At 39.9% G+C, this 22961-nt stretch overlaps 1 protein-coding gene across 3 annotated transcripts in view; it reads left to right on the top strand.

Moving 5' to 3' along the window:
* The window catches only part of CEP95 (centrosomal protein 95), a 36436-nt gene extending 14563 nt beyond the window's left edge, over positions 1–21873 (top strand). The window contains exons 7-20 of one of the 3 annotated variants that reach the window (XM_040244962.1): positions 7686–7817; positions 8517–8710; positions 10239–10351; positions 10537–10666; positions 11275–11425; positions 14011–14150; positions 14907–14996; positions 15783–15912; positions 16657–16826; positions 16936–17010; positions 18590–18742; positions 20814–20960; positions 21208–21279; positions 21539–21873. In XM_040244962.1, coding sequence (XP_040100896.1) covers positions 7686–7817; positions 8517–8710; positions 10239–10351; positions 10537–10666; positions 11275–11425; positions 14011–14150; positions 14907–14996; positions 15783–15912; positions 16657–16826; positions 16936–17010; positions 18590–18742; positions 20814–20960; positions 21208–21279; positions 21539–21715 — 1874 coding nt within the window. In that variant the 3' untranslated portion in view covers positions 21716–21873. The remainder of the gene's footprint in view (positions 1–7685; positions 7818–8516; positions 8711–10238; positions 10352–10536; positions 10667–11274; positions 11426–14010; positions 14151–14906; positions 14997–15782; positions 15913–16656; positions 16827–16935; positions 17011–18589; positions 18743–20813; positions 20961–21207; positions 21280–21538) is intronic. The other 2 variants (XM_040244963.1, XM_040244964.1) reach the window with 2 other exon arrangements.
* Positions 21874–22961: the final 1088 nt, after the last annotated feature.

The following is a 22961-nucleotide window of genomic DNA, read 5'->3' as shown; positions in this document are numbered from 1 at the left end:
TCACTTTCATCAAGAGGCTCTTTAGTTCCCCTTTGCTTTCTGCCATTAGGGTGGTGTCATCTGCATATCTGAGGTTGTTGCTATTTCTCCTGGCAGTCTTGATTCCAGCTTGAGCTTCATCCAGCCTGACATTTCACATGATATACACTGTGTGTAAGTTAAATAAGCAGGGTGACAATATACAGACTTGATGTACAACGTACTCCTTTCCCAGTCTTGAACCAGTTTGTTGTTCCGTGTCCAGTTCTAACTGTTGCTTCTTAACCTGCATACAGGTTTCTCAGAAGGCAGGTAAGGTGGTCTGGTATTCCCATCTCATTAAGAATTTTCCAGTTTGTTGTGATCCACATAGTCAAAGGCTTTAGCGTAGTCAGTGAAGCAGAAGTAGGTATTTTTCTGAAATTCCCTTTTTCTATGATCCAACAGATGTTGGCAGTTTGATCTCTGGTTCCTCTGCCTTCTCTAAATCCAACTTGGACATCTGGAAGTTCTTGGTTCACATAGTGAAAAAAAAGTGTTTTTAAACCTTTTCTAAAATTGAGCCTAGCTTGAAGGATTTTGAGCATTACTTTGCTAGCATGTGAAATGAGTGCAATTGTGTGGTAGTCTGAACATTCTTTTGCATTGCCCTTCTTTGGAATGGGAATAAAAACTGACCTTTTCCAGTCTTATGCCCACTACTGAGTTTTCCAAATTTGCTGGCATATTGAGTGCAGCACTTTAACAACATCATCTTAGGATTTGAAGTAGTTCAGCTGGAATTCCATCACCTCCACTAACTTTGTAGTTATGCTTCCTAAGGCCCACTTGACTTCACACTCCAGGATGTCTGACTCTAGGTGAGTGATCACACCATCATGGTTATCTGGGTCATTAAGACCTTTTTTGTACAATTCTGTGTATTCTTGTCACCTCTTCTTAAATATCTTTTGCTTCTGTTAGGTCCATACCATTTCTGTCCTTAATCGAGCCCATCTTTGCGTGAAATGTTCCCTTGGTAGCTCTAATTTTCTTGAAGAGATCTCTAGTCTTTCCCATTCTGTTGTTTTCCTCTATTTCTGTGCATTTTTCACCTAAGGCTTTTTTCTCTCTCCTAGCTATTCTTTGGAACTCTGCATTCAGATGGATATATCTTTCCTTTTCTCCTTTGCCTTTCACTTCTCTTCTCTTCTCAGCTATTTGTAAGGCCTCCTCAAACTACCATTTGCCTTTTTGCATTTCTTTCTCTTGGGGATGGTTTTGATCCCTGCCTCCTATACAGTGTTATGAACCTTCGTCCATAGTTCTTCAGGCACTCTGTCTATCAGGTCTAATCCCTTGAATCTATTTGTCACTTCCACTGTATAATCATAACAGATTTGATTTAGGTCATACTTGAAAGGTCTAGTGGTTTTCCCTATTTTCTTCAATTTAAGTCTGTATGTCTAACATTCGTTACCTAAAACTTACCAATTTTTTCTTGTAATGAGAACTTTTACGATTCACTCTATTAGCAACTTTGAAGTATACAACAGTATTTTTTCTTAAACCTTTTTTAAAATTGAGATACAGTTAACGTACAATATTATATGTGTCAGGTGTACAACATCGTGATTCACAATTTTTAAATTTTATACTCCATTTGTAGTTTTAATAGGTCTTCCCTGGTGGCTCAGAAGGTAAAGAATCCACCTGCAATGTGGGAGACCCGGGCTTGATCCCTGGGTGGGGAAGATCCCCTGGAGGAGGGCATGGCAATCAACTCCAATATTCCTGCCTGGAGAATCCCATGGACAGAGGAGCCTGGCGGGCTACAGTCCACGGGGTCACAAAGTCAGGACACGACTGAGTGACTGAACACGTAGTTATAAAATGTTGGCTGTATTCCCTGTGTTGTATGATATATCCTTGTAGCTTTGTTTTAGACATAATAGTTTGTACTTCTTAACCCCCATCCCCGTCGTGTCCCTCTCTCCACTAGTAACCATTAGTTTATTCTCTGTATCTGTGAGTTTATTTCCTTTCTGTTACATTCACTGCTTTTATTTTGTAGATTTCCACACATAAGTGATCTCATATATAGTATTTGTCTTTCTCTAACTTACTTCACTTAGCATAATACCCTCAAAGTCCATTCATGTTGTTGTAAATAGCAAAATTTTCATTCTTTTTTATGACTGAGTAGTATTCCAGCATGTGGTCATAAACCATGTTTTTTCTATCCATCCGTTAATGGACACAGGTTGCTTCCTTATCTTGGAGATTAGAAATAATGCTGCTCTGAACATTGGGGTGCACATGTCTTTTCAAATTAGTGTTCTCTTTTATTTTGAATATATAGCAAAAGTGGAGGTGCTGGGTTGTATGGTAGTTCTGTTTTTAGCTTTTTGAAAAGCTGTGGCATTGTTCTCCGCAGTCACTGCACTAATTTACATTCCCACCAGCAGTGTACAAGGGTTCCCTTTTCTCCACATCTACGCTAATATTTGTTATCTGTGGTCTTTTTGATAAGCTGTTCTGACAAGTGTAAGGTGATAATCTCATTGTGGTTTTACTTTGCATTTCTCTGATTAGCAGTGTTGAGAGTCTCTTCATGTACCTGTGGCTCTCTGTATGTGTTCTTTGGGAAAATGTTTATTCGGGTTTTCTGCCCATTTTTAAATTGGGGTTTGTGTGTTTTATGTTGAGTTGTATGAGCTATTTATATACTTTGGATATTAACCCCTTATCAGTCATCTCATTAGCAGATGTTTTCTAATTGTAAAGATTGTCGTTTTGTGATGGTTTTCTTTGCTGTGCAGAGCTTTTAAGGCTAACTAGGTCTCATTTGTTTCACTTTCATTTATTTATTTTTGGTTTTATTTCCATTGCTTTAGGAGATAGATCCAAAAAGGTATTGGTATGATTGTTTCAAAAAGGGTTCTGCCTATATTTCCTTCTAGGAGTTTTATGGTTTTGGTCTTATATTTAGACCTATAATCCATTTTGAGTTTATTTTTGTATATGGTGTAGGAAAATGTTCTAGTTTCATTGATTAATATGTAGCTGTCCAGTTTTCTCAGCACCACTTATTGAAGAGACAATCTTACTGTATTTTTTGTCTTCTCATAGATTAATTGCAATCTGTATATATACATGATTATTTTAAGTTGCTGATCTCTCACTTTCAAGTCCTTTTTAACAGCCCTGCATTTGTACTCTCCTCCCCTCACAATTATTGTTTTTGATTTTATATTTTATATCTAATTATTTTGTGGATCCCTTAACTGGGTTTCCCTGCTGGCTAAGTGGTAAAGAATCCGCCTGCCAGGACAGGAGATACAGGTTCGACCTCTGGGTTAGGAAGATTCCCTGGAGAAGGAAATAGCAACCCAGTCCAGTAATCCTACCTGGGAAATTCCATGGACAGAGGAGCCTGGCAGGCTACAGTCCATGGGGGTGCAAAAGAGTTGGACACAACTTGGCAACTAAACAACAGTTCCTTATTGTGGATATTCATGATTTTGCTACTTTTGTCTTCTAACCTTATTAGCTTTGTGTGTGGGTGATTTCCTACCTTTTCTGTATGGTCACCTGTACCAGTGAACATTTTCATTTCATAATTTTCATGTTTCTACTTATAGCCTTTTTTTTTCATTCAGAGGAGTTCCTTTAACATTTGTTGTAAAACTGGTTTGGTGATGCTGAACTCTTAGTTTTTGCTTGTCTGTAAGGCTTTTGATCTCGCCATCAAATCTGAATGAGAGTCTTTCTGGGTAGAGTGTTCCTGGTTGTAGGTTTTTCCCTTTCATCACTTTAAATATAGCCTGTCACTCCCTTCTGGCCTGCAGAGTTTCTCCTGGGAAGTCAGCACATATCCTTGAGGGAATCCCCTTGTTTCTTCTTCCTTGTTGCTTTTAGTAACAAGAGCAGTTTTTAATTTTTATGCTTAGAACTAGAGTTGTCTTGGAATGTGGGACTTCCTGCACTTCCTGGACTCGGATATCTATTCCTTTCCCGGGTGAGGGAAGTTTTCAGGTATGTCCTAAAATATGTTATCAGCTCCTTGTTCTCTCTCTTCTGGAACCTGTACAATGGGACTGTTAGTGCACATGATACTGTGCTAGAAATCTCTTAAAATGTTGTCATTTCTTATCATTTTCAAAAATTCATTCAGTGCCCCTGATTTCCACTACTCTCTTCTAGCTGGCTGATCCATTCCTCTATATCATTTAGTCTGTTTTTAATTCCTTTCAGTGTATTTTTCATTTCGGTTATTGTATTCTTCATTTCTGTTTTGCTCTTTATTTTCTCTTTGTTCAAAACTTCTAGCTTCTCATTCTGTGCAGCCATTGTTCTCTTGAGTTCTTTGATCATCTTATACGATCACTACCCTGAACTTCCTTCTCTGGTAGATTGTCTCCACTTCACTTAGTCCTTCTGAGGTTTTACCTTGTTGCTTTGTCTGGAACATGTTCTTTTGTCACGGCATTTTGCCTAAGTTGCTGTTTTTATTTTTTATGTATCTGGTACGTTGATTATGTTTCCCTACTGAAGAAGTGGCTTTTTGTTGAAAATGCCTTATGCATCCCAGCAACATATCCCCCTCTCATCACCTGAGCTGTATGCTCTAGCAGTTGTCCCTATGAGGACTGCATGGGGCCTTCGGTTGTGGTGGGCTATTTGGTACGCTTGGTTGGCCCTTGGTCCAGTTGGTTGCCAGGCCTTGCCTTGTGCAGAGGCTGCCAGCTGCTGGTTGGCTGGTCAGAAGATGGTTAACTGTGTAACCTCAGAGACCCCCAGGGCTAGTGCTGGCTCAGTGGTGGGTGGAGTCAGACTCTTGAAGGCTGCAGAGCTGTTCCTGCTGGTTGGTGGATAAAGCCAGGTCCTGGCTTAGTGCTGCCCTATACATGGGCAGAGCAGGTCTTGGAGTCTGGTTGCAGAGCCCAGGGGTCCCAGAGCTGGTGTCTGATTGCTGGGTGTGGACAGTTCCTGACACAGTTGGGTACAGGGTCTGGGGTGTCCTGAAGCTTGTGCTGGCCTGCTAGTGGCCAGGGCTAGCTGTCCCAGTGAGGGGTCTGGCCTACTGCAGGACTAGTTTTCTTGCATCTGATGTCTGTCCCCTGGTGGGAGAAACTGGTCCAGAGGCTAGAGCAGGCTCCCTTGAGGCCAGGGCAAGTGGATCTAGATCTTGGAATTGCTGCATGCCCACTGGTGGGTGAAGTTCAAGGGGTCTTAAGGCAGCCTGTCAGCTGATGGGACGCAGCCTGGGCTGTGTCCCTGCTCAATTGCTTGGCCTGAGGTGTCCCAGCACTGGTACCTACAGGCTTTGGGTAGGGCCAGGTCTTGGGGCTAATAAGCTAGAGGTAGGATTCCACCCTGATGCTGGCCAGCACCAAGGTCCACGTGGCAGAAGGAGTTCCTCACAACGGCTGCCACTAGTGTCTGTGTGCCCGGGGTGAGCTGCCGCTGCCACCTGTCTCACCAGGAGACTCTGAGTTCAGGAAGTGGGTCTGACCTAGGCTTCTCTCAAATTACTGCTTCTGTCCCCAGTCCCAGAATAGAGATTTTGTGTGTGCCCGTTAAGAATGAAATTTCTTTGCTGCAGCCGTTTGGGACTCCTAAAAGTAATCACCACTTGCCTTCAAAGCCAGATGTTCTGAGGGCTCATCTTCCCAGTGCAGGACCCTCAGGCCAGGGAGCTCACTCCTTTGGGAGAACCTCTGCAATGTAATTATTCTCCAGTTTGTGGTCACCCACCATACCTTGGGGTATGGGACTTGACTATATTGCAAGTCTGCCCCTCCTACCATCTCGCTGTGGTTCCTTCTTGATGTGTCTTTAGTAATAGGAGATCTTTTTTGGTAGGTTCCTATCTTTTTCATCAACTGTTGTTCAGCAGATGGTTGTGGTTTTGGTGTGCCCATGAGAAGAAGTGAGTTCAGACTCTTTCTACTCCGGCGTCTTGGCCATCCTCCCTTCCTTATTCCTTTTCCGTTAGTAAGGAGAAATCCCTTCCTAAGCACCTTGTAGTAAGATACACAGCAGGATCTCATCATGATGCAAACCTGGCCGAGGCATGCTGCTCTGTGACTTCAGTTGAGGAGGCGGTGGTGAGGCTTCTGTAAGATCTGGGTTTGCTTTACAGTTGGCGTGAACTAGACTCATGGAGGAGGAGGTTTCTGGCGCCCAGGGCACTGCCCAGTCAGCACAGTATTGATTGTAGTCACCATACTGTATACTGGGGCTTCCCTAGTGGCTCAGACAGTAAAGAATCTGCCTGCAGTGCCGGACACCCGGATTCGATCCCTGGGTTGGGAAGATCCCCTGGAGAAAGGAGTGGCAACCCACTCCAGTATTGTTTCCTGGAGAATTCCATGGACAGAGGAGCCTGGTGGGCTACAGTCTGTGGGGTAGCAAAGAGTCGGAGACAACTAAGCAACTAAAACTTTTACTTACTGTACATTAAATCCCCATGACTTATTTATTGTATAATGGGAAGTTTGTACTTCTATCTTCACTCATTTGTTCTACTGCGGACCCTTTTTTTTTTGTAAATGAGATATTATATATGTATTATATAAATACTTATATATAATTTTTTTCTTGTCTGTGCCATGCAGCTTGCGGGATCTCAGTTCCCTGACCAGGGGTTGAACCCAGGCCACAGCAGTAGGCCACCAAGGAAATCCCTAATTGAAATATTATTAATGTTTACAGTAGAGAAGTTCACAATCTCTGCAGTGATAAAACAGTAGGTTCTAAAACAATCTGAAGATTGAGAGATAATTAAATGTGTAACTTTCACTCTCACAAAAGTTCTAGATGATAATTAACCATGAGTTTTTAGGAGAAATTCCATCAAAAATGGGGAAATCCATTTTGTTTATGGGGAGTTTGTGTATTGTAGATTTCCAAGGCAGCAATGTGTCCAACTCTTTGCGACCCCATGGACTGTAGCACACCAGGCTTCTCAATCCATGGGATTTTAGAGGCAAGAGTACTGGAGTGAGTTGCCATTTCCTTCTCCAGGAGATCTTCCCGACCCAGGGATTGAACCCGGATCTCCTGCATTGTAGGCGCTTTACCGTCTGAGCCACTGGGGAAGATTAGCAAAGAGGCATTGCCTCAATTTCAGAACTATTTTAATACTGCTTTCTATGTAATATAATAATAATATGGAGCTGATTCAAAGTATTAACCATTCGAAAATTAGACAAAACTTGGGATTTCCCTGGTGGTCCAATGACTAAGACTCTGCACTCCCAATGGAGGGAGCCAGAATTCATTCCCTGGTCAGAGAACTGGATCCCACATGCCCCGACTAAGACCTGGGGCATCCAAATAAATAAAAACAAATGTTTTTTTAAAAGAAAAAAAATCAGAACATTCGTTTGACCTATAAATCTTTGATTATGGTTCCAACCAAGACTTCTAGCTCAGAGACACACCTGTGCAACAGCTGGTACTTCTACAGCTCTGGCCCCTACTTTTCTAAAGCGGAGGAATGAAACATTGTGTAAGACTGCTTTTAAGTTACATACATGATTCTGGGCTACAGAACTGCACCTTGCTATTAGTTATGACAAAGTAATTGGTATTTCAAGAAATCAGACCAACATAGTTCTATGATTTATGTCATTTCTGATATTTTTATCCTCAAGATACTAAACTTTTAGCTTTTAGTCTAACAGCAATAAAAAAATTTTACCTTTAATATTTTCTAGGTGCCCAAGGTCCTAATGAAATGCAGTCTAAAAAATCCTCAACCCTACCATGCTCTAGCTCACAAGAAGAAGCAGTGTTGAACCCTCCCTCTAGTTTTTTGTCCAAGAGCAGGACATCCTTTGTTGAAGACAGTGAGTAGTAATGCACAGAGTTCTTGAGATTGTGGCTGGGAGCTGGAGGTAGTTGATCGTGAGCAGTGCTATTAGCCTTTTTACTTTTGTTGCTCTACAGTTAATGCAATTCTTGGTTTTACATGACCTCATTTGTAAACGTTTACTATTAATTATGAACTTGGATGTCTTCTGAAGATCGTCTTTGGTCATATGTTTGCATCCATTATTTTATTATCTAAATCCTCTCAAAGGCTTTAGGACCGTAACAGTCTCTGATACACTAGTTTATGAGTTGGTGGTCTTCAAATTATATTGACTTGAAAAATATTCTCATTTCATATTATCTCTAGGATTTTCATACGGTTAGTATTATATAAAGTCAGAGTTAATGGCTATTTTTATAACGTGTAGATGAACCATAATTTATATAGCTATTCAAGCCATTTAGGTTTTTAGTAATTTTTCATTATTTTTAAATAACTTTTTAGGAAACTATTATAATAATATTAAAATTATATTCTTCCTGATTTAATTAGGTCCCTACTTGTTCATTGAGAATGAGTCCCTATTTCCATTGTCTTTTTGGTGTACTTTTCTTAAAATCAGGTTTAAAATATATTTCTAAGTAGTGTGTGTGTTCACTTGTTTGTATAGGGTATATGTATGTATATGTGAAATGATTTATGTCTTAATGTCCACTTTAATTTGTCCAACTAGCAGAATTTTCTTCTGTGGATATGATTCCAAGTGCTAGGAAGTTAGGGGAGCCTATCCGGTCAGCTATTCCTTTACATCCCCCTTACCACCCTTCAGAGCCTCGAGCTCCCTGCCCTATAGGAAGAGAATACTTGCGTTCAAGTCACTGCTCCCCTACCATGAGTTCTACCGGAGAAGGCACGGCATTTTCTACGGTAAGTGGAAAAGCTTGCTTTCAGTTGGACCAAAGCCTATAGATTTATTTAAAAGGTCTCTGCTAGAATAGTAGTCAAGAATACTGCACTAACCAGAGAGCACTGTAGTTCTTAAACTCACCTCTGCATACACCTGCATATTCCTAGCCTGGGAAGACAGGGGCAGGATGACTGTAGAAGGGGAAAGAGGATGAGCCAGCACATACTGCGTCCTTGCTTTGTGTTAGGCACAGTCCTGCATACTTTACAGATATTGGACAAATTACTTCTTACAACATAGCTCTGAAGTAGATACTGTTTTTATTTCTTATGGGGAAACTGAAATATAGGGTTTAAGAATCTTGTGTGAGGTCACACAGCAGTTTTAGAATTAGGATTAGAATTCAGGCATTCTAGCTTCAGAACCCATATTGTATGTAACTAATTTAATAATTGAAATTATTTAAGAGAAAGTATAAAAAATAATCTTTCAGCCGTATTCCTATTAATCCAGCATGACCTACTATCAACATTCTGGCCTATTTGCTTCTACTCTTTTCTTTGAAAATAAAAGCCTCTTTTATACAGTCATCATGTTCCTATTTTCCCAGCAACAAGAGCACTCAGGTATATGCCAAGGGTAGATGTATTTAAAAAATAATACGCTGTCATTATTAAAAATTGGAACAGTACCAAAAAAGTAAATTAGCGTTAGGTGACCATCATTCTGAACATTCTGAGCATCAGTTTAGATCAGAGGGTGAACGGATAAAGAGAGAAAGGGATCGTAGGTTAGTGGTTACTTTGAGGGGGCTTGCAGGAGTGGTGGGAGGGCTTCTGAGTTGTTGGTAATACTCTTTTTCTTTACTGAGTGGCAGTTAAATGGAAATAATCATTCTGAACCAGTTCTTGAGAAGGACACTAACTTCAGTTTTAAAAAGGTTTCTTTTAAATGTGATTATAATATAATTTTTACTTAAAGGTATTAAATTTAATTTTACTTTAATAGAAGAAAAAGATAAGTGAAATTAAAGAGATAGTTAAACATCAAATGTTTCTTAACCACAAGAAATATTTTCCATAAGATTCCCTCCAAAGTTAAGATATACATTGTTTAAAATGTTGAATTTATATTCATGTTTTAGAGGTTTTGCCTATTTGTTTTGAACTATTTCTGTTGACGTCATCATATGAAAGAAAATGATTTTAATACTTTCCACTTGTGATTTGATCATTTTTTCACTGTCCAGGTGTAGCCATAACCTCTATAACTTTTCATATTTGAGACCACTTCACTTGCCTTTATATTTGAATGACATCCTGAGCCATGCTTTTTCTTTGAGGACAAGTTTACAGATATTGCTCCATTCCTTTGGCATTGGTGATCAGTAGAGTGTTTTGACAAATGGGTTTTTTAAAAAGGCAAAACATGGAGAATAAAGGGACCTAGCTTTCTATCACAGGTCCTCCCTTCCCATCACACACAATATGTTGTTTTTTATGTATTCCCTGTGTCTTTTTCAAATCAATTCTCCTTTGTTTTTAATAGGAACCAGACAATAGAGTTTCCTTAACTTCCAAGTTGTCTAAAGATAGCAAACAGGAAATGTATTCAGCTCGGGACCAAGGCCCTAGGACAAGGAAACTTCCCAGAGAAAGAAGGTAACAGTACTGCAGGCTTCAGTGTTTACAGTTTGTTTGCAAAGGGATTTGAAGAGTTAAGGGTGTACTCTCCAGATTAGCTGTGAAGGCCAGTATGAAATGTTTGACAAAGCATGTATTACAGTTGTTCTGAACTAAGTAATGTATACTTGTCTATTTAAATGTCATATCACTTATTATTACAGATATGAAAACAGAGCTGCAGTCTCATCCTGGGATTCACCTTTCTCCCAGAGGGCAGGAAAAAGGTTAACAGAACAAGAATTACATGCAGTATCAGAGAAACTATCTCAGCGCCTCTCTGAACTAGACTCGGCAAGTCTAATTTTTTTGTCTTACCTGTATTGAGATTGCCATAGTTAGTGAGCATTTAGATGATTTTCCAATTAAGATGAGAGCTAAGCTTAATGAACTAGAAAGTTAATTTTATCTCAGTTACTGTGAAAATCTTCTGTAAGTCAAGCAGATGGGACATAGGCTGAGAAATTATCTCCTAGCCTTTTATGATATAACCAGATTTGGTACATATTCATCCAGATTTTATCAAATTCTGATTAAATAACAAATGATTACATTAAACCATATATATTTAGATGCATATGTATTGTTTCTCTTTGTCACTAAAGACATTTTGATATAAAATTGGATGAGCTCTGATTTTCAGAAAATAAAATACTGCAGTTTGGAGATATCATTGAATAAATATATTAAATCCCTATGTGACTTTCTCTTAAGGTTATTGGAACTGATAGGCTGTGGCACTGATATGTATCCTTTAGAAACTGCATAAGCGTCTGAAAATTTGTGCCTGAACCTGTGCCTAATTATCAGAGAAAGCTTTTAAAAGGTTTTATCTGTCTAATCCTTCCCACTTGCATTCTGCTGAAATCAGTAACAGAGGTTAAAAAGAATGTTCTTGATAGATGTTAAAAAGTGCCCTGGGTGACCGAATGAAAGAAAAGACTGGCTCCGAAGAGAATATTGGAAATGAAGAGGTGGGAAGTGGAAATGATGAAACCCTGTCTCAGCACAGTGATGGCATTGTGGAGTACGGACCGAAAAAGCCAAGGCCAGGTAAAGCCTGTATGCGTTTCATCCGGATCTGTTTGAATTTTATCTTGTTCTTTTGTTTGGAACATATTCTACTGTTTCTTCATTTTCCTGACTTTGTCTTGGTTTCTGAGCAGTATGTAAAACAGCCACTCTCTCAGTCCTGAAGGAGTAGTCTTGCACAGGAGAGGACTCTTAGCATTCAGCCCATCCCTAGCTCCTGGTTGGTTCTCAAATCTTTGTGGTTGTCCAAGCCACTCTCTTTATTCTTAATGGCTCCTGGTAGTTGACGGTGTGCCTTAACCCTTTTTGATGTGGGTTTTTTATCATTTGGGTCACTCATCTAGTGTCTGGATTCTTTTCAGAGGAAATTATTCCATATGTAGTATATGTTAGTGTCTCTGGAGGAGATGAATTCAGGAGCCTGTATATTACCATCTTGAACCCTCTCACCCTTGTCTTTTTACTTAAAAAAATTTTTTTTAATGTTTTAATTGAAGGATAATTGCTTTATAGTATTATGTTGGTTCCTGCCAAACATCAACATGAATCAGCCATAGATATACATATGTCTCCTCCCTCTTGAACTTCCCTCCCACCTCCCTCCCTAGCCCACCCCTCTAGGTTTTTACAGAGCCCCAGTTTAAGTTCCCTGAGTCATATAGCAAATTCCCATTTCACTTCTTTTTTCTTTAACAGCATTGTGTTACCTGTCTAAATATGCTATTTTCTAAATTTACATAGATACTATATGTATTATTCTGCAACTTTTTTTTTTCCTGGTAACATTGTTTTAGAAATCTGTTCTTACTTCTGGTTCACTCATTATAACTACTGTGTAACCGAGTTCATGCTTCCTTGGTGATTAAGACTGCCTGCAATCCAGGAGAGACCTAGGCTTGATCCCTGGGTTGGGAAGATCCCCTGGAGAAGGGAATGGCTACCCACTCCAGTATTCTCAGGGCTTCCCTAGTGGCTCAGACAGTAAAGAATCTTGCCTGCAATGTGGGAGACGTGGGTTCAATCCCTGGGTTGGGAAGATCCCCTGGAGAAGAGAAGGGCTACCTACTCCAGCATTCTTGCATGGAGAATTCTACGGATGGAGGATCCTGGCGGGCTACAGTCTATAGGGTCACGAAGAGTCAGACATGACTGAGTGACACTTTTCACTGATTTCATACAGTGTATCTCATTTATATGAGTGTGTATTTTTATTTATGTATATGTGGGGTTTTTTTGCTTCCAGATTTCATAACTACAAACAGTTCTGCAATGAACAACTTGTAATATGTGCAAAAGTTTCTCTGGGATCCACATCTACTAGAATTGGTAGATCAGGGGTTTACACTTTCTCATCATTGCCAAATTCCCCTCCAAAGTGATCGCACACATTTGTACTTATGAGCAATGCATGACAGTTTCCGCTTTGCCACATCCTTGCAGATGCTTCCTACTGCTTGTTCAAATAATTATCCCATTTTCCAGCAATTAAAATTCTGCATGTTTTGCATTCATTTTTATCTACTTTGGTCATCCCTTGTTTCTCTAGAGACAGTCCATTTTTCATCCAGAACTTACTTTTCAGTTTTTTAACTTTAAGAATACTTTTTCCTTGTCTTGATTATTTCCTCTCTTCCCTGAGATTTGCCTTAGGTAATCTCTAGGAACCCTCATCCCATAATGTGCATGTTATACCATTTTGAAAACACATTGTAAGTTAATATGTTTGGTTTATTGGATCTTCAATTTCTAAAGAATACATTGTGGACATAGTAAAAATGTTATTAAAACACCATTTAAAATAGATTGTGCAAGTTAGTTTTACTTGAAAGATTTAAATTAAGAGAGTAAAGAGACAAAAGCTCAAGGACACTTTACTTCTCTGGAAAAATTTATTTAGAAAGTTATCAAACCTTTCAAATTTCCTTGATGTCAGAGCTGTATTGAATTATTTGCTTTTCCAAAAAGGCACAGAGTCTCCCTCTTCACAACTAGCAGATTCCTAAGTTTATCTATAAACAATGGGACATAAAGTTTGTGGAGGGAAGTAATTTGTTAGATCTCACAGGCAGTGTGGAATATGGGGGCTGGATCACTAAGTAGGGAAGAACAGGACTGCTTAAAAAGGCTAAATAACTTCTGTATATAAGGTGCTGCTTTATAAGGGTAAGGTGTGTGTGTGTGTGTATATATATATATAGACACACATATACATACATATACACTTACATCCCCCTCCTCAGGACCTACATAGGTAAAAGGTTAGCAGACACACCACTAAGATGGTTCAGTTTTTTTTTTCCTCTCTCTTCCACCAAGAGTACTAAGTATAGGCCTTTGTGTGCAGCAGGTATTCCACATGTTGCTCCATTTTCAACCCAAAAGTGAATATAGAAACTTAGTACTTCTTTGAAACATTTTGAGTACATATTTATGTGTATTTGTCTGTTTGCTTGGTATGATTAAACATACAAATGGAAATTACTTAGAGGAGAGTACATTTAGCACATTCACAGTCTCTTTGGATTTGGTAAAAATCAACTATTTGGTTCCAGCTTAACATTTCTGGCTCTCAGAAACTCACAGTACGTGTCTCTTTTGTGTTGCAGGACTTGCCATGCATAGAAAGGCACCCTCCAGATCTCATTCACTCTCTCCATCTCCAGTTAACAAAAACAAACAATTCCAGATGGAGAGAAAAAGGCAGCGAAAACCAAAAGAAACAGATATCCGCCGATTTCAAGCAAAGGTATATCCCGTCTCTTGACTGTTACTAGGCAGCAGGTATTACCATTATTTACCCTCAGCCAGATGCTACAGTGAACATGCTGTTGATTAAAGGCATGAAATGCATTTAAGATTCTTGAGCTGAGTGGATGACAAAATCATGTCACATGGCTTTTATGTCTCCCATTATAAAACTTGTACTCCTAAAACTCTAACAAAACTAACCTTATACAGCCCAGTGCTCCAGTGGATTAAGAAAGTGTATCAGTGAAGACTGATATTTTCAGAGAGAGGTTTAGAAATGAAGAGAACTTGAGGTGGATTAAATGTGACAGACCGTTTGAGTTACAGATAGGATGAAAATGCCCAAGACAGGAATGAAAGATGGTTAGGGTTCAACAGGAGAATGTATGATTACTGAGGAAGACTTTCTGCTGTGGAATAGTGATTTTGAAATGCAGCATAAATTTAGAACATTTAAGTTGTTTGCTATAGTATGTTTTATAATGGTGAAAACTAACTCAGGATGTAATTCAACATGTAACTTCCATCCAAGAGTGTATCAAAATAATTATAAACCGGGAACAAAAAAATAACATTAGGTAAAGTTTTATGTCTCAGTTAGGTATCTGTTAAATAATATATGTTTATTGATCAGTAGCCTGAAAGGAACTTTAAAAAAAAGTGATTTGAATGGCAGTCTTAGGTAGATTTTTTTTTTCATTTTCATTTGTATGTTTTTAATAACTATAATATCATACGGCCTTTTCCCCTGTAGGCAATAACTGAGGCATTTGAAAAGGAACTAAGAAGAAATAAAGTTCAAGAGAATATTGGACCTCTAGGAATAAATGACGAGGAGGAAACAGTGGGTAAAAGTCTCTACTGTAATAAATGCCATTTGATCAGATCAGTGGAAAGTACAGAGATGATCTTTTTAAAAGGAAAAAAGAATCAACAGAACCTTAATCATTAGCCTCTTAGAAAAAAGGAGAATTTCATTTCATGGATGTGGATTTTCTTTTATTCATAGGGTAACCAAGCTGCTAAACTGTGGTACCAGAAACTCTAGTATGTTTTCCTGCCTGCCTGAAACTTCCATCAGTTTTAAGGGCTTCTATTGTTTTATCAGTTCACCAAGGCTTTTTAAAGACAGTCTGGGCTGACAAGTTAAAGAGGGAGAGTAAGAGAAGACAGAAGATCCCAGTTCTAAGCTTGGTTGGAACATACCCAAAGCATAAGTTTTCATTGCCTTTCAAAGGAATAGTTACAGAAGCTAAATGAAAGCATGGAAGAAAATGCTTATGCTAAAATGTTCACAAACCAGGATATAGAATACAGCATGGCTATAACTAAACATTGTTTTAGAACTTTTGTAATCCACATGGAAAAGCCTGTCAAAGCAGCAGGTACCTCCGAACATTGTCCGTTGTTGTATTTAGCGGGTAGGACTATGGCAGCTATGAAACCTGAATTAGATTCAGTGCCTTTTCAAATTCCACCGGCTGCCAGAAACTAAAGAGGTATTTAACTTAGAGTCTGAGTAAGGTAGTTTGGTTGGGAATTATGTTGACTATTTTTTGCTGATATGTAATATTTAAGATGATATATGAAAGAGCTATCAGACTTCTCATTCTGTTGTTTTATGTCTAAGGAAAAAATATACAAAGAAGCTGTTCATAAAGGAACTCCAAAACGAAGTCAGCCCTGGAAGATTTACTCTAGAAAAACCACAGCTCCAAGTCCAAGAGGTGGCTTGCCAAAGCCAAATAAAGCAGTTCCAAGTAAGAACCACAAAATTGTACTTTATGGAAAACTGGCATCCTTTGAAAGTGCACGCTGCCTGCCAAGGACACAGCACTGAAAACTAACATCTACCAGTGAGCTGGACAAACTGCCCTCTTCTGCCTCTGCCGTAAATTTCTATAAAGAGAGATAAAACTCTTAAATGAGCCATTTCTTTAAAACTCTTAAGTATATGCCAGTACATTGGCATAAAGGAGTGCATTGGCTATGACCTGCTGCTTCAGCTTCAGCTCTCTCTGTTCACTGAGTGCTGGCTGCCTTTTCTTTGTTTCTGGGAAGTTGGTAGAACCAAAGAGATGCCCCAGAGCAAGCGGAGGGCCTATCCAGCTCCTGCATATTGACAGTTGGCACCGAGGTACATTTTCAAAGACCACTGACCTTTAACTACATCCTATTAGACACAGACTTTCCCTCCTGGGAGGGTTGGAGAGTCTGACCACACACACAGCATCCACCCCAGGCACTTAATCAGCTGAGCAGTTAGGATGGACTTCACAAGACAAGCATGTCCTCAGAAATGTTGAGCTTATTTTCATCCTTACTAGTAGTTGGCTTGTCCCAATCAGAAAAGGAATGCAAAAGTAATAACATACTTTTAGACTTTTTCTTTTCAGGCTCAGAGCCATATCACGTAGATAAGCTTTGAGTGAAGGTTGAATGAGATTTCTTCTCAAAAGCTGTCAACAAGTTTCTCAGATTAAAATTTTTTTTTTACCTTGCAGTGAAAGTAAATGAACACAGTCTCCTGCCCCTGATGTTGGAGCAGTTTCCATTTCTCTATGTTTCTGGCCAAACACTAAGCAAAATGTGGAAACAGCAAATCGCACAGGTTGAACAACTCAAAAAAGATGCATATAGAGAAAATCGATCAAAGAAGAAACTCCAGGATGAAGTAAGATAACTGTCAATTAAGCATAGAAATATAAAGCAAAAGAGGCAGAGCTTATCCTTGATAATCTAGTGAATAGAATTATTAACCTTCTCTTCCATCCCACTTAAAGATAGAAGAAGCCTTGAGAAGGCATGACCTCCTTACTGCACTTATCAAGAAAGAATACGAACATAACAAGAGACTGGTATGTCAAGAGCAAACTGGGTATTATATCTTTGAATTTGTAAGTTATATTAATTACTTTTATTTGTACTAGCTGGGCAATATCCCTACTGACTCATACTTCCAGCATTTGCCTGTGGAAGCATTTAGGTCTTTAACCAACATTGACGTGAGGGTAAGGTACTAGGTGCTTCATAAATAGTTTTTTTTCCTACTTTATTTTTTAATTGGAGGGTAATTGCTTGACAGAATTTTGCTCTTTTCTGCCAAATATCAGCATGAATTAGCTATAGGTATACATACGTCCCCCCCGTCTTGAACCTTCCTCCTGAACTTCCCTCCCTATAAAGTATCTCTATAGTAACACAAAAGAGATGTTTTCTGTGAAATGAAAAACCTGAAGTTTTGAAATGTTAACTTGCCCTCAGTCTCGCCATAATCAGCAAGGGCAAGGTTAGATTTTAATCCAGGTCTGTCTCTACCTATGAGCCCCTTCAGGGTACCAGGTGGTTAACTCAAGTGTTTTTTTTGTCCTCTCCTTTCTTTCTCAGGTCCCAAATAGAAAGTTGAGGTTATTTATGCCTCCATTATAATTTGGGCTAACAATCGTATACTGTATAATGTTATCCTCTTAAGTGTCATGAAGGGAGAGGACAGAGATCAAAGACAGTAATAAGCCAGAGGAAGAGACTGAGTATAGAGACAAGCTGCTGCTAAGTCGCTTCAGTCGTGTCCGACTGTGTCACCCCATAGATGGCAGCCCACCAGGCTCCCATCCCTGGGATTCTCCAGGCAAGAACACTGGAGCGGGTTGCTATTTCCTTCTCCAGTGCAGGAAAGTGAAAAGTGGAAGTGAAGTCGCTCAGTCGTGTCCGACTCTTCACGACCCCATGGACTGTAGCCTACCAGGCTCCTCTGTCCATGGGGATTCTCCAGGCAAGAATACTGGCGTGGGGTGCCATTTCCTTCTCCAATAGACAAGCAGCGAGAACTGAAACTCTCAACAGTTCCTAAGAAGGAAGGGGAAGCATCAGGAGTTGCATGTGGGGCTCTGGTGCTGGGGAGAACACACGCCTCTGGACAGGTAGTTTGAAGGCTTTTCCTTCATGACTTCATCATCCTCACTACTTTGCTAAGTTATCACCTGATTTCCTTAGTTTTGCATCTTTTGAGAGTGCCAGTTTTCTACTCCTTTTAAGTGGGCATCTGGGTATTAGGTGACCTCCTGGAGGAACAGGGAGACGAGATTCTCATTTGAGAGGGGCTCAGTGGAGATGGCTCTTCTTTTTCTGCTTTTTTTTGGCTACACAAATGGCAGGCAGGATCTTACTTCTCCCTACTAGGGGTGGAGCCCATGCCCCCTGCAGTGGGAGCACAGAATCTTAACCACTGGACTGTGGGGCAGCTCTTTCTGACTCTGATGATGAACCTACCAACAAAGACTGGCAGGCTTCCGGGGGCCACACTCTCTGCCCAGCCAGCAGACCACAGGCCCTCCATAGCCAGCTTGCTGCCTGAAGACATCGTGATGGGGAGCAGGGCGGATGAGAACCTCGGAGTCTGTGTTCCTCTTGTCCTTACCTCTTTTTCCTTTCCCGTAGCAAGACTTCAAGGACCGAATTCATAGGCAGAAATTGACCCAATCAAAGATAAAAGAAAATCGACAGCAGATTGTTCGTGCCCGAAAATATTATGATGATTATAGAGTTCAGTTGCGTTCAAAAATGATGAGAATGAGGAGCCGGGAAGAAACGGTAACTATGGTTTTTCTGTCCAGTCCAATTAAAAAGATAAATTTTGTCTGTTACCTTTTTGAACCACCTTCATTGTGACTCTTGTCCTAATTTGAATGCAAGTCTGAAATGCTGGCTGGAGTTCAGACTTGTTCACACCTCATTTTATTACTGCCATAGTGCATCCCAGTCTCAGTCTCTACTACTATTTTTAAAATCAAAGTATAGTTGATTTGCAGTTGAAGTATAGTTGTGTTAATTACTGCTTTACAGCAATGACTCAGTTCTACATCCATTCTTTTCCATTATGGTTTGTCAAAGGGTATTGACAGATATCCTCTACAGTGGGACCTTGTTGTTTCTCCATTCTCCATATGAAAGTTGACACCTGCTAACCCCAGCTGAGCCTCTGCATCCCTCCCCCTCAGTAGACAGGTTCACTTGTCGTATTTTAGATTCCACATATAAGTTTATATGGTATTTGTCTTTCTGTTTGACTCACTTGGTAAGATAATCTCTAGTTGCATCCATGTTGCTGCAAATGGCATTATTTTGTTCTTTTTATGACTGAGTAATGTTCTATTGCATATATGTCCCACATCTTCTATGTCTACCCATTCTTCTGCTGATGGACGTTGAAGTTGTTTCTATGCCTTGGCTATGGTGAATAGTGCTGCTATGAACATTAGGGTGCATGTATCTTTTCAAATTATAGGTTTGTACAGATATATGCCCAGGAACAGGATTGCTGGATTATATGGTAATTCTATTTTTAGTTTTCTGAGGAACCTCCATATTGTTTTCCATAGTGGCTTCACCAGCTTATATTCCCACCAACAGTGTAGGAGGATTCCCTTTTCTCCACGCCCTCTCTGGCGTTTGTAGACTTTTTAATGATGGCCATTCTGGCTGGTGTGAAGTGATACTTCATTGTAGTTTTGATTTGCATTTCTCTAATAGAGAGGTTGAGCATCTTTTCATGTGCCTGTTGGTTATCTGAATTTCTCCACTGTGCTTATCTTAATGTGAAGTCTTAATTCCCTCTGACCTCCTGTGTGTCAGGATTTTTCCAGGATGACTGCTTTAGGGGGCTGGGAACATGTTCTAAGAGACAGGAACTTAAGGTGTGATTACATGACCTTCGATTCTACTCAAAATCAGGAAAATAATGGATAGGTATGCTGTGAGATCTTTCCACAGGATACTTGCTATTTCATCCTTATCAAGCTTGTGATTTCAAACTAGCAATAAATTTCATCTCTAGAGTAAAACATTACGGTAATTCTACTTCATGGGACTGAATACTCTGAAGGGAGTCATACTATTATCCTCATTTCTAGAGGATACTTACTAAGGCTTTGAGAGGTTTAATAATTTCACACTAAGGTAATACCACTGACTGATGAATGCATGGCTGTACTTTGGTCAAGAATTCTTACTAATCAGTGGAGGACAAGTGGGCATATCCAAATCCTTTGAACAATTGTTTATCTGTGGCCTAGTTAGATAATAACAACGTGGCCCTCAGCTATGCACAAGTGGACATGCAGCATTTACTTCTGCTCTAGGGTTATTTTCCCATATACATGGCTGCAGCAAAGAACCTTTGGAATACAGGAAAAGATGCTAAACATCATTAATCATTGAAGGAATACAAATCAGAACAACAGTGACAAACTCTCACCCATAAAGATGGCTAAAATAAAGTATTGGCAAGGATGTAGAAGTTGGAACACAGACGCAGGGCTGGTGGGGTTATAAAACAGTGCAACCACTTTGGAATACAGGCTGGCAGCTCCTCAAAAGGTCAGACATGATCCAGCACTTTCACCCTTAGGTAACTAGACACAGATGTTCATACTGTAACAGCCCTATTTATAATAGACAAAAAGAGGAAACACTACCAATGTCCATCAGTTGGTGAATTAGCAAAACGTGATATCCATATAGTAGAGTATTAAAGTATTATTTGCTAATATTTCCCCCAAAAAAACTTTGTGAAATACAGTCAGTATGCATACCTCTAGTTGGGCAAAATTTTATTCCTCCATGAAAACTCCACATAACTTTTTCTGACTTAAATAATTAACAGATATTTAAGAAACTGTTTGAAGAAGGTTTACAGATTCAAAAGCAAAGGTTACGAGACCTAAGAAACTATGCCAAAGAAAAGCGAGATGAACAAAAGAGACAGCACCAGAATGAACTGGACTCAATGGAGAACTACTATAAAGACCAGGTGGGTCCACCGCTGCTAGTTCACATTCTGATATGCTTGATCTTGACCACCTGGTGTCATGAGTCTATGTTAATTCAGAACTTGTCACCACACAGGTTAGACTGACTGAAATTTAAAATTAGCTAGTGCTTGACCACAGTATAGAATCTGTATTGCTGATTTTCATTAAAGATTTTAAGCCTGTGAACATAATTGTTATATTTGGACTACAAATACAAGGTTTGGTTTTTTTCTTCCCTGTAAACAGTTTTCATTGCTGGCAGAAGCCATATCACAGGAACGTCAAGAGCTCAAAGCCCGAGAGAAATCACAGGCCCAGGTAATAATTAACAAGATAGAAATCATTAATTTACATTTTTAAGAAATAGAAGTGGAGAGGATACTAATAAGGTCTATTAACGACTCAAAACCTGTATTCTGTGGTTTTAACTTTACCTGTTCCGATCTCTGTGAAAGCTGCTGCTAAATTATTAAAATTACTGCAGAAGCTTAATGAGTAGGAAAGTAGAGAGGGAATAAAAATAGATGAGGGCTGGGATCGAGGTTGTGACCAGCAAGTGACATGAATTCTCTTTTAGATGTTATATAAGGTGAAGAGGGAGCTGAGATCTAAGATGGAGAAGGAAATTCAACAACTGCAGTACATGATAACACAGAACGACGACGATGCTTTTTTCCGGGAATTGGAAGCTGAGCGCTTCAAGTGTCGGCTTCATTTGGCTTCCTTTCAGTACAGTAAAAACCCCTTCCTATGATGCCAGACTTCCTCAGTGTGGACTTCACCAGGGCAGAGCTAGAACTGAGCCAGTAAAACAATCTAAACCAGAAGAATCATTTCTGAATGACTTATATATTGACTAGTACTCTTTATGAAATAACTTTTAAAATAAATAGTTTTTTTTTTTAAAGTTTACTGCTTTTAATTTGCCCTAAACCTTTAAAAGAGGTGCATGAAAGCAATTAACAAGCCTCGATTGAGCCGCAAGCTCCTGAAGCCTATTGCTTTAGGTGAACAAAAACAGCACTTGAGGACCAAAAGAAAAGATCTCTAATTCAGAAAAGAGCTAAAGTGTGGGCTTGTCATTAGAGGTGGGTCTTAGGGTTAAACCTTAAAACTATGATGGTTAAGTCTGTAACTTTGTCACGTGGAGGCTGGAAGACGAGAATTATGCATTACGGCGTCTTGTCATTGGGGAGGGGGTGACAGGTGTAAGATCATCCATCTGTGCTCAAAAGAGCACTCGTGACTGCAGGTGGGAAGGAGTACACCAACCCTGTTTCTGGGGAGAGCAGAGGAGGAAGAAGGAAAAACTCGCTCAGGGTGATGTCCTTCCTGAATATAGGAGGGCTTCACTAAAAGCCAGGAGGTGTGGGGAGACTTCAGCGCAGTTGAGGAAATGGGAACTTTGCTAATCAAAGCCAGAGAATGGCAGAGGGCACCAGAAGAGGATTGGAAGGGAGAAGAGGGGCTCCCATTAGGGCATATAGAGAGAGGAATATGTGGACAAGGATAGAGACCCAGGGAGGCCAGCTGGCATGATAGGGTGCGATCTGCTTACCTTGAAGAGCAGCTGAACCCAATGCTCTGGTCCCACCTGCTGCCCTTTTGGAATGGCAGCTGACAGTGTGGGCCTCTAGGCAAGCAGGAGTTCCCTGGATAGCCAAATTTAGAGCATCATGAGAAGAGACATGCAGATAGCTGCAATATGTATATATAGTGACGTCAGTGCAGGTGAATGGACAGGATGCGGGGAATGCACAAGAGCTAGAACGTAAGTTCTAAAACTTAGAGAAAAGTAACATCTAGCTAGATACACATGCTATATCCTTAAGTAAAATGAGCAACTCTTTAAAAAGCTGTGGTATGAGTGGGTGTAATGCAGTGTAGTCAATACAGCATAGGTGGAGGGTGGCCTCTGGCTCAGTCAGTAAAACAGCCACCTGCAAAGCAGGAGACTCTGCAGTGCAGAAGACCTGGGTTCGATCCCTGGATCAGCAAGA

The sequence above is a fragment of the Oryx dammah genome, unplaced genomic scaffold (genome assembly GCF_014754425.2).
Source record: "Oryx dammah isolate SB20612 unplaced genomic scaffold, SCBI_Odam_1.1 HiC_scaffold_8, whole genome shotgun sequence".
Taxonomy (NCBI): Eukaryota; Metazoa; Chordata; class Mammalia; order Artiodactyla; family Bovidae; genus Oryx; species Oryx dammah.
The sequence above is the reverse complement of the archived record's forward strand: the minus strand, read 5'-3'. Positions and strand labels throughout refer to the sequence as shown.